General features: G+C 37.5%; 1 protein-coding gene across 4 annotated transcripts in view; it reads right to left on the minus strand.

Moving 5' to 3' along the window:
- The window catches only part of LOC137091585 (connector enhancer of kinase suppressor of ras 3-like), a 105,118-nt gene extending 93,726 nt beyond the window's left edge, over positions 1-11,392 (minus strand). For 2 of the 4 annotated variants that reach the window (XM_067456154.1, XM_067456153.1), the window contains exon 1: positions 11,052-11,389. In XM_067456154.1, coding sequence (XP_067312255.1) covers positions 11,052-11,124 — 73 coding nt within the window. In that variant the 5' untranslated portion in view covers positions 11,125-11,389. Of the gene's footprint in view, positions 1-11,051 lie in introns of all 4 variants that reach the window. The other 2 variants (XM_067456155.1, XM_067456158.1) reach the window with 2 other exon arrangements.
- Between the last annotated feature and the right edge of the window lie 1,395 nt (positions 11,393-12,787).

Below are 12,787 nucleotides of genomic sequence, written 5' to 3' on the forward strand. Positions count from 1 at the left end.
CCCGGAGTTTGAAGCGGCTTGAGAAAGAAAACTTTCCGGAAAAGTTTAGTCTGTGTGGTAAACACCTTTAAACTATCATTGTGTTGTGGTGATTGCGCAATATGTAGGTGTGGCTCTGAGGCTCTGCCTTCTTTGATTTGTAAATCTTCTGCGTTTTTTTTCTTCTGTTCAGTCTGTCGAGGTCAGACATATAGTAAAGAAGTAGTAGTAATAGTAGCAACTGACATAATGAATGAGTCACTGACTGATTTTTCATGTTTGATACCGTAAAGCTGCTGCTTTAAATCAATCTATTGTATAAAGTGCTATATAAATAGACGAGACATGACTTGACTGGAGTGCTGAATTGCAGAGCCACGTCGCTATTGTTCCCTAGTCGTGCACATGTAGACTCCTCTTAAAGAAGAACTGACACTGCAACTCTCTCATTGGCTGTCGTTGTAATTTTCAGTAAGAACGCAGTTCACACAGCAGGAGTTTGAATCGCCGACAGGTCCAGATATTTAGCATGCCAAATATCTCACCGGCGTCGGCGACTCGTCGGCAATTCTCTCTGATCGCGTCTTTGATTATTCACACTGCGTGACTGTCACTCGCGTGCACGAGCACCGATTTGCCTGTGATCTCGGGCATTTGTCGGCGATTTCGCAAAAGTGGTCGGCGACTCAAAATCGGGGCAAAAATCGGGCAGTGTGAACTAGGCTTAAGTGTTTTAAACCGCGAGAGGCGTTACACTTTCTTCTTATTTTTTGGGGTAGACTATCCCCTTAAAGGGTTACTTCAGCGATTAGCATATGGCTTTGTATCAGTAGAAACCCAGAGTATATTGGAATGAATGATTTTTTATTTCTGGAAAAAAGCCTCAGATTTGGCCAGAGGCAAGAAAAAAAACTACAGCCAGCATTTCCGCATGCTTTCAACCCGTCCATGGGGAGTGGGATCGCACTCACAGCTCAGCTCACAGCTGCAGGCATTCATGGAAACGGAGCGGTGCAGAGCAAAGTGAGTGTTTCAACTTTTCAAATCAATTCCTTTGAAAGTAAAGCTTCCAAAGGCATGAACTGAAAACACCTCAGACTGAACACGCGTTGTGAATGTATGCCACGGCCGTGCTTACCTCAGCTCTCGTGATCGTAATCGGACTCCTGCTTGTGCCGTGACTCTCGTTCGGCTCACTCACACGTTACTGAAGTGTTTAATTGTAGCGTCTGATCTCTAACTGAACTGATTTTATGAAAATGAAAGCGGTGGGAAAGTGAAGTGATTCAGTAATCCTGTAGCGGTGGCTTTGGGAGTGGCCTCGTATCCGATTGTTAAGGCTGACGTCACGCGGCAGCGCTTCCGGGTCCAAACGCTCTATCTTACACCACAAGAAAAATTACAAACAGTGCTAAGATACACACACAATGTGATGTAATACTACAAAAAAATTATAATAATAACCTTTTTCTCCATACCAAAATTCCAGATGACCAGACAATGATTCATCTTTTATAAATCATTAAAATATTAATGTCTGTAACGCTGTGACCATAGAGAATGTTGTGTAGACTGTAAGTATTTAAAATGTTTAACTTTTTTAATTGTTTGATGTTTAATATGAAAAAAATAGCACTCATAAACGGTATCAATGGCATTCTCAAGTGAAACGAGTTGAGGCTTGGACCCAGAAACGGCGTTCCTACGTCACGACTTAACAAGCGGATAGGGCAGTGAAGCAAGTGCATTCTGGGAGTTGTTGTCTTTCATCCCGTGAGACAAAAATACATTTTCTCAGTCTAGAAGGCATCAAATTCAAAAATAATTTCATATTTCTACTAAATTAATGACCAGGGTTTTTTCTACATTGAACATTTTTTGGCGGCCACCAAAACAAATTTTTGTCCCACCAAAGCCTTATTTGATGAATTATTGTGATTGATGACGATGACTAATGCACGTGACAGGGCGCACGTTAACTGAGTGACAGAACGAGCAGAGAGCCGTCTTAGCTCTTTCTCACTCGCACATATCAATCAAAATCAACAGAACTGACACAATGGTAAAAGGTGGGAAGACTGACTCCATGTTCCACGTGGCGCGTTCGGACAATATTTTCCCTGAATTACAGCTGAATGTGCTGTGCTCAAAAAACGCACTTCTTTTGACAGACGTTTTGCACACTCAGCTGACATAAACCATTCTTTCAAATAAACAGAAAAATATCCTTATGAATTGTTTTCTGTGTTGACAAATCTTTGGCGTTGTTTTAACAGTATGGGTTCACACACACTGGCCCTCATTTATCAATCTTGCGTAGAAACTGGTGTATATGTTGGCGTAAGATTATGCTTACACTCCTCTCATCGCCTGATTTATGAAACTGTGCGCACCTCTGCAATCCAGGTGTACGCAATACTTGCCCTTGATAAATTCGGCGGCTGAAAACGATCGTCATTAGAATAACACGCCCCTATTTATTCAAGTCTCCGCCTCTCCCACGCCCTCATTTTACGTCATGGACAAACAGAAGACGGCAAAGAAGCGAAACTTCTCCGACGTGGAGATCGGGCGCGCTCAATCATCTCACTAGTCCACTAGTCAGGGCACTGATTAGGACATAAGTCAATGGGCTGACTCCCTGATCAGTGCCCTGACTACTGAACTAGTGAGATGATTGAGACGCGCCCATCGAGACCATCACCAGGGAATAAGTGAAAAAAAAACGAAATTGTTTTATTTGGGAGTTTAAAGAGTGGGATTAAAGGCACCTACAAAAACAAAATATGGACCCAAATTACGAGTACTCTTAGATGGTTGAGAAGCGCACTCCAGCAGTTTAAAGCTGTTTGGATGATAAATTACCATCACAATGCATTATTTTACAGCACGTTTTGAAACAATTAGCATTTAATTTCGTATCACGGCACATGTATTGGGGTGTACGACAGTGATGATGATGTGATGTGGAGTAAGATTCATTCACATTAATAATTACATGACAATTTGTAAGATTCTTATTCTTATTATTATGATTATTATTCTTAATGACGCTTGTTATTTGAAGATAACAAAGATAACGCTTGTTTTATATGAAGAAGAATGTCGTTTTTATTGATTTTATTACTATTATTGTTTAAAAGAAGAAGGTCATTTTTATTATTTTGTCAGTCTGAATTATTTTAGTCCCAGTCCGTGCGCAGCTGCCGGGCCGACGGGCCTGAAACGTCAGATAAAGCGCACAGGCTCGCGACTGGAGGAATACATATGCCTACAAATCAAACGCTTTGGTAAAGTCACACAAATTAAACATTGACGTTCATGTTACACAAAAAAATAAACACTGAATGTTGTTGTTGTGGTTTTTAACAGTGGGTCATATAGCATATCTTGTCAGTGCGTTTTGTGGTGTTATGACTTGTTTTTCTGCGCATTTTCACACTAACTCAAACGTGCGTACACCACCTCCTGAGCTGGCGTAGGATTTGAGCGTGCCGTACGCCAACGTCCATATTGATAAATCTCAAAGTCACCGTGGGTTTGGGTGTACGCAAGGTGTACGCTGGAAATTTGGTGTACGCACTTTTGATAAATGAGGGCCAATGCGTCCGCTTTTGTCCAATTCGCAAACTAATGACTCATTTGAACCGATTCATTTTACTGAACTGATCTGTCCAACACTGAACTCATGAATCGGTGTGTAATCATTTACTCACAACCCCTCTGAAATGAGAATGCAAGTGTACTTACCCCATTAAACAAGAGGAGTTAGTAAGAATTTGTTTTAATAATCCACAGTATTTTCATGTATTTATTTTGAGTATTTATATTAATAATGTGTAGTAAATTACCCAAAAAAACTTATTTTAGACTTGAATAAGGTGAAACCAGAACAAAAACCAGTTGTTGATAGCCAATAATTTATTAAATTGTATATGGTAGAGAATTAGTCTGTTTGTTATTACATTTTTAATGCTACTTTTTAATGACTTTTGACAAAATAATTTATCGGTAAACCATGCAAACTGTGTAAAAACGAGGAACTAAAGAAACAAACATCAAGACATCATACAGAATGAGATATCAAAATTAGATGAGGAAGAAAAAAAAACTGCATTTATTTTACATTTATTGACATTGGGCTCACAGATCACGCGGGTAGGTACTTTTACTGTTGGTGTGTGTGTGCATGTGTGTGTGTGGATGACCATGTCTGGTCCGCCACCACGTAAGACCATTTCTGACCCAGGAAAAACCCTGATGACCCAGTTTAAATACAAAGCGTGATGCTAAATCACTGAAGTAACCCTTTAAACTGCTCGTTTTAAATGGATAACTTCTGCTATGTCATTATCTACGTTTTGGTAGAATGAACTTCCAAATGGAAAGACTGAAATCTCTCAGGTTTCCTTAAAATATCTTAATTTGTGTTTCAAAAATGAACAGAATTTTCATTTTTATGTGAACTAACTGTTTTAAGATATCATTAAACTACTGCAATTATATTAAATTTAAATGAATATCTAGTTTCCCCATAATAAAGGGATTATCTAAACAAGAACATAAGATGATCATCAAAATCTGACGTTGTGCAGAGCTTACTTCTATGCCTTTCATCGGTGAGCTTGTGTGTTTAACAGGCATTCCATTTGTTCCTGAGGATTAGGACTTTTGCAGCAATGAGCCCAGAGTGTCCCGTCCAACTTTCTGCCTGGCTAGGCACTCATGGAGGGGCAGCGAACTGTGTGTGATGTGCTACCTGAGGTTGCATTTCCCACGTTGTGTTAAGCTATGTGTTTGTAGAGATCACTGCTCTTATTCTGGCACTGATCTGGGAGATTTGCATTGGGTAATTCAGTTCTGAATGCAAAAAGCCAGCAGGATCCTGCCTTGTCACTTCAGTGCTGTTATAAACGGAGCATGGATTCATGCAAATATCAACGGATTGTCAAAGTGGGATCAAAGGTTTTTTCATGGAAACAGAGTATACTGGAATGGAAATGTCTCAGAAAGATCAATGCCATTATATTTCGTTTCGTATTTGTGTCTGCGACTCTGTGTTGTCTTGAAGAAAAACAAAACATACTGAACGCAACAAAAATGCAGTCCCATAAAATTAAAGAAGAGAACAGGAAATACCAGGCACCTCTCCCATTTAAACTTCAACAAAGTCTCCATTAAATATTTACGAGAATCTCATGAAGATGCCACATGGCGATATCAAGATCTAAGGGTTGACACATGGTGTTGTGGTTACATTGATGGAAACCATTGGATTAAAACATTAATATAATTAACAGAACCTATGGAAAAGGTACACTTGTTGGTTCAGTGGTTCCTCATCACAGGTAGCCCTGGAAAAAAATGATCTTCAACTAATATATTCTTACCATTCAAGCTTACAGATCTGGCGATATTTCAAATAGTCACTCTAGACTAGAGTGATGTGCTTTTGGAGTTAGCATGATAACTGTGTCTGTGAAAAAGTAGGAAGTAATTTACTTACAGTTTGTAATCATACTTACAGCAAAGAAAATATTAACAATTTCAACCATGTCCTGGTTGAAGTATCTTAACTGCTAACAATATATGACTGTCATGCCTTGGAAATCTACAAAAAATTTACCACAGGCTTTTTTGACAATGAGATCACTGTTAGAACTTCCCCTTCATTATAATAATAGCAATAAAAACAACAACACACACTGCAGTATGGTTCAGAAACTTTCAGAAGTTTCCACAATGTGATTACATTTATGCTACAACAGTTTTCTACATTTAGGATTTATCGTCATTGCAGTGTATAATGTCAGCACTATACCAAAATTAATTTGGCACCCTTTATATTGGATATGTTTAAAGGGTTAGTTTACCCAAAAATTAAAGTTCTGTCATTAATTACTTACCCTAATGTTGTTTGACACCCGTAAGACCTCTGTTCATCTTCAGAACACAAATGAAGATATTTGTGTTGAAATCCGATGGCTCAGAAAGGCCTTCATTGACACCAATGTCATTTCCTCTCTCAAGACCCATAAAGGCACTAAAGACGTCGTTACAAAGCCCATCTCACTGCAGCGGCTCTACAATCATTTTATGAAGTGACGAGAATAGTTTTTGTGCGCAAAAAACAACAACGTAATAACGACTTGTATAGGGATGGGCCGATTTCAAAACGAAGATTTGAACGGTTATGAATCAGCGTATCGATTCATGATTCGGATCGCCAATGTCACGTGATTTCAGCAGTTTTGCACGTGATCCGAGTCATGAACCAAAACGCTGATTCATAATGGTTTGAATCTTCGTTTTGAAATCGGCCCATCACTATATAAGTCGTTATTTAGGGGGGGGTTTTGTGACAAAACTATTCTCATCGCTTCATAAAATGATTGTAGAGCCGCTGCAGTGAGATGGGCTTTGTAACGACGTCTTTAGTGCCTTTATGGGTCTTGAGAGAGGAAATGACATTGGTGTCAATGAAGGCCTTTCTGAGCCATCGGATTTCAACAGAAATATCTTCATTTGTGTTCTGAAGATGAACGGAGATCTGACGGGTGTTGAATGCCATAATGGTAAGTAATTAATGACAGAATTTTCATTTTGGGTGAACTAACCCTTTAACTACTATGCAGGGTTGCCAACTTTTAAGTTCAGGTTGGAGTGAGATTTTTTTTTTTTTTTTGGGGGGGTAATGCTTTGATCTTGATTCAGTATCAGTTTATATCTAGTATATATACTGTACATAATAAGAAAAAATATGTTTGTTTTAGCACTAGTTTAAACATTTCTTGGGTCAAATTATATGGGCCATTCCTTAATATTCACTTGTGAGTGCTTATATAAGTATCATTATTCATTAAAAATATTAGGATGCAAGTTATTCAAGTTTTGAAATTTCACATTTAAAGAAATCTAGTGTTTGATCATCATATCTAAATATTTATTAGAATGCAAAGACTGCAATATATTTTTGAGCAACTAGATTTAATGTATATTTATTAAAGAGCCATAAGGCACCTAATGGCATTACAAATAAACATTAATATTTTTAGCCACAAAATGACTCTAATTTGCCTCTTTCAATTGGAATTCTCTATTTTAACATTAATTACTACACTATTGTAATATAAATATTAGAAGAAATATATACAAATATTAGAAGAAAAATATTTTAAGTGGTCATTTATTGACAATAATTGTTGCACAAATAGTATTTAGTATTAAAAGATCTCCTAAAAATATTCAATAAATATAATTTAATGAGTATGAGTGTGACCAATTAGTAAGGAATACCTGAGGGCTAAATACAAGAATAACATTAATGTTAGCAATGTTGTATCTCTATCACTCTCCATAATAAAACGATCCTGTAAATATGGCTGACTTAATAATCAATACACACTAACACTATGCTGTACTGTTTACCAAAACTTGCAGCAAACATCTATATGGTGAAACTGTTGTGTATCCGCTTAAGCCATTTAAATTCATTGGCACAGCGCTAGAAGTATTGAGCGCTCATGGGCCACGTGACCAGCGCGCACCGCAGGGAGACGAGAGCATGCAACTCCGCTTTTCAACGCCTCTGGCTTTAACATTATGCCACATTAGCGCCAAAACGCTATTTATTGTTTGAATTTCATTAAAACACATTAAAAAAAATTAAAGCTTATAGCTTTGTTTAATATCAAAAGCAGGTTTGGCAATTTGGCGTGAGATTGAGTTGGGCGGAGTGAGAGCGTGAGACAGAGCCTGAAAGCGTGAGTCTCACGCCAGATGCGTGAGAGTTGGCAACCCTGCTACTATGTACTTATGTCAAAAAAAATACAATATATCTATAGTATGCAAAACATATTTGCTGCTTTTGAGGATAAGGGCAAGGTTAGGGACATGTTTGGTGGTGTGGTTTGGTTTAAGCATTGGTTAAGGGGTAAGGGAAGGGTCAACAACATAGTTATAGATGTAATTACAGACAATGATTACAGATGTAATTTTAATATATGTACAATGTAAAAGCAGGTATGTACAAATTAATAAAAATAAAATAATTGTAATAATTCCAATCCAATAATTTATTTAAATGTTACATGAAGTGGGTCTTTTGAAGGCAGGAGAGTTTTTTTTTTTTAATTACTTTTTTTTGCAATTTCATTTGTTGCTGCTAGTAACAAAAAATTCATACTTTGACACTTTATAAATGAAATCTGCATCGGCATTGCACAGTTACAGGAACTGGATAAATTTAACACAGTTATGCCGAGGTCAAACTGCACGATTTTTAAACTGGACGGATCTCTGCTCTTTTCACACTGAATGACCATCTGGGGTATGTCAGATATACTGCTGTGTTCACACTGACCGACGGATCAGCGACAGAGGCTTTCACACTACACGACTGTACAACATACGTTTCCCAACCAATCACACGTGCGATGTGAGAAGTAAACAACGCGAGAGTTATCGCGCGAGACTGGAATTTTTATTTAAAATGATAAACTGCAGAAGGTTTGTGCTCCAAATCTGTGTGCTGATTTGCAGCGAAAAAGAAAAAAAGATTATGGCGGAGGAAATTGTTGGAGAGACACAGCAAGGATTGTGTTCTGCAAAAAAAGTTTTAGGTAAATAAATACATTTGCAATGTTCTGCTTCTGTGGCGATTCTCTCTGATCACGTCTTTGACCATTCACACTGCGTGATTGCCACTCGCGTGCACGGGCACTGATTTGCCTATGATTTCGGGCATTTGTCTGCGATTTCGCTACACCAGTCAGCGAGTCAAAAACGGGGCTGAGCTGAACTCAGTATTAGTCTTTACAATAATCAGCATCTGGGTTGATGGTCAAAATGAGTGTAGGACCTTGAATGACTAGTTCCTAAAAAAAAAAAGTAATCTTATTATCATTTACACACACAGGCCTTGGCAAAACTGTACCAAATTCTTCCACCTGTGAAACACAAGAACAACATTTCTGATGGATGTTTTTTCATGTTTTTTCATGGGTTTTTCAATCTTCAAAAATGATGCATGCACACCATAAAGTCAGTATGACACAACCCTTTAAATGCTACAATACTGACATCCACTTTAGCTCTCCTTGTTCAATCATAAATCAGAAAAGCGGCGGTAATTTGTAGATGAATCGCTTTGAGTAGAATCATTGCAATGAATTAGCTAGAATGGATTAAAAAGAAAAGAATAAAAGAATATTATTGAAAAAAAAATTATTCACAAATCAAAACAGGTTCAGGTTTTCAAATTCAGCTCATTCGTACTGGTACAGTCAATAAAAGGAGAGGTTCAATTTAGTTTAACTTTAGTCTTTTCCTCACACATGAATATAGTGCTCATGAAGCGGACTACTTTTATGACATTTTAATGATACTTGTGTGGTGCTATTGCATCATTTATGTCATTTAGAGGTTTTGAAGCTAAATCACCTGCAATAGTTTGAGAACTTTGAGAATTTTTTTGGATGCTTCTGAAGACTTGAAAAAGTATGTAAGGCACCCAGCTGTCCCTCAACACGTGTGGGAAGGGAAGGAATCAAAATTCATAAGTGTGAAATTATTCACTGCCGTTTCTGCAGACAGTCCATGAATATACTCCAAACCAGCAAAAGTTTTAAATACTTGGCATTCAACTTTTACTGTCTATTCATGCATGTTTGCAGGCTACTTTTCCTGCAAGCATTCAATGCACTCTTGTGAGCACAAAGAAATTCAATAATTTGTCTTTGATATATTCTTTGTTCTTTGAGCTACAGAGCATGGCACTAGCAACGCCAAGGTCATAGGTTCGATTCCCAGGAAAAGCAAGAACTTACACAATGTGTACCTTTAAGAGCAATGTAAATTGCTATGGATAAAAGCGTCTGCCAAATGCATAAATGTAAATGTAAATAGTAACTGAAGCACCGTTGAGAAACAAGAGCCCCCACATGAACAAACCTTTAAATCCTTCAGGCATTTCATTCAACAGAAAACGGATACACAATAGCGGTTAACACCTAGGCTGGTAACTAAATGTTGTTGATTCAAACCGTGCAACGGTTGATCACTTAACAGTCCCCATTGTGCCCTAAAGCAAGTTATAACTCCAGGATACTGAGTTAGTAGTGCACTGTCAGACAAAGGACAAATGAACTTGTGTCCCTTAAATTAAATAAAGCATTAGGGTAGGGCAGTAATATTTATGATAAATTAATGCTACAATATGATTCTTTTTAAGTATTTTTGAGAAAAATCAAAAAATAAATTTTCTTTAAGTAAACTTTAGGGACAAGTGAACCAGTTGAACAAATAAACTACATTTTCCCCTTATGAATCATGTGTCAAACGTTTAAGACCCACTGATATAATGCAAGCCACTTTTGAGTTCAACAAAATAACAATTATTATTATTCGTTGAAATATTTTTTTCAAAATTTGGGACGGCTATATTTCAATATATCCAAAACGGTCAAATGAGAATTTTTTTGGTAATTACATATTTTGTACAATTTGATTACAACGTTATTTTGAAACGTTTGACAACACATAAGACAAAAACCGCGACTGTACGCCACTCGAATCCACAAATGACCGATTCTGAATTGTACTGGTATTCACATTCAATTCCAATTCGTCTGTAATTTCATACACATGAACAAGTTCACAACACTGAAGAATAGGTTTTTATGTGTCAATCATTTACACAGATGGCAAGGTATAATTATATTCTGGGAATGATGAACGGTTTGATGAATCTGTCTAAAACAATAATAAGAACTGTGGGAGTAAAATGCTCCTGCATAACAATCAAAACAAAACCCGCAGTTGCCTACAGATGGATTTATTTTCATAATGTATTTGTTTTTCTGCCACGCGATAGAATGCGTTTCTTTAAACATATTTTGTTTTGTTGCTGCTCGAACATTGCTGACACACTAATCGTGGTTTCGTCGAAAGTAACGTTACAGGTAAACAAAGCACACGTCCTACTCGCTATCTAGAGAGAGGGGCCATTTATATTTCAAATTAAACGACCACCAGCACACATATTATGCAAGAAATACAAATCTTAAACTCACCTCTCATCCAGTCAACAACCTGTTTTGGTGTCCACCTCGTTACTGGATCCATTGCTTTAAAATGTGAGTCCATCCAGACCTTCTCAAGAGCTGGAGATTAATAATAAAGTACGTAAAGCACCAGTGTGTGATATGAGAAATGATGTGACCTGTGAAATGAGAACATTCTTTCAGTCAGTCCTCTAGAAATCCAGAAGTAAGCACGGCTCGCGAGATATCCCCATTTGAACCATCCGAATCTCTCACATGGACTGAGCGATCGGGATAAACTCACGAGGAAGCACATGTATCGGGTTTCAGTGAGTGATCCTCCCCTCAGCCGAGCGGAGGAGGAGCAGCGAGGAGGAGATCTGCTACTGTCGACACGAGAGAGAGAGACCCCCTTATTACTGTAGCCTTTTACTTGTCTCCAGAGTTTGCTTATATATAACCTTTCAGTTAATCATTAGCTTTCAAATTAGGGATGCATGAGTCACAGTATGATGATCCAAGCAAAGGAATTTATTTGGGAGATCCCTTTGTAAAGTACCCAATGTATTCAAGTTTTAGATACAATTCCATTCATAGTTTAAGGCTGTATACAAAAGATTAAAAGAAACAACCATTCTGTTTATCAAATGTTTGTGGATTTTTTTATTTAAATTAGGCCCACTTTTTACTTAAAATGATTACATTATTTATTATATTATTAAGACTTAAAATTTAAATTAATAGTCCAACTAATGTCTTTAAAGTAACCATGACATCAAAATGACCCATTTTTTGTTGTTGTTGTTGTTGTTGTTTTAATGAAATGTTGCAGGTATATTTATTATACAAGTTTTTATAAAAGTTTTATCTAAAAGACAGCCTGTCACTCACATGAGATTGACCAGTAGGCTAGCAAAGGTCAAACAATCAAAACAATTCCCCATGGACAAAATTAAGTCCCATCCTATTTTTTAAATGTATTGTTTGAGAAGTCGTTTCATTCAAAATATGCCACAGACTATCACAACTTCTGTTTCCTGACAAACAGAAGGGTGCTCTTAACAGCATTATTGCGCCCTTGAAGAACACTCTGAGAAAGGGAGTTCCAAAAACAAAAGTGAACAACTGAATCTCTTCAGAAGTTTGTTAGTGAAGGGTTAGTCTCAGCCTCAGACGTCACACCCACAGTCTGTTGGCTGAATATCTGATGCACATGTACACTTCAGGAGTTCTAAATGTCATCATCTGATTGGTTGAATTCTACAGAATGTCATGTGTGTTGCATTCTTTAACAGTCCAGCTGGAAACAAATGCTGCGTTGCCTCTCATGGAAGAAAATAACAAAAATTCCTCTTGATGTGAAAAATGTGTTTACAACTGTGACAATGAGCGCTTACCAGGGTAACACTGATTTTTCAAAAGTATGTGAAATTCAACGGGGTAATCTAGCACTCGGAAAGCATTCCACCCATAGGGGCTGCCATTGCTAACCAAGCCGTCATGTGCTGTTTGCATCCCATTGAATCCCATTCATTTTTGCGTCACTTTGACAGTGAATAATTTTACATCAGAGGCGTTTAAAGACTCCATTTGTCCATTGTTTATTTCTAAAGAAACATAACAATGCATAAAAGGCTCCATTGTATTACCTTGTATCTTACACTATCACCCCGTAGAAGCTGTTTTTGTAAAAATAGGCTAACGATTGCGTCATAACCAACGCGACTCTGTCGTACAGTTGAGAAATTACCGTATAGACAGGAGGA

This window comes from Pseudorasbora parva, chromosome 10, assembly GCF_024679245.1.
Source record: "Pseudorasbora parva isolate DD20220531a chromosome 10, ASM2467924v1, whole genome shotgun sequence".
In the NCBI taxonomy this organism is placed as follows: Eukaryota; Metazoa; Chordata; class Actinopteri; order Cypriniformes; family Gobionidae; genus Pseudorasbora; species Pseudorasbora parva.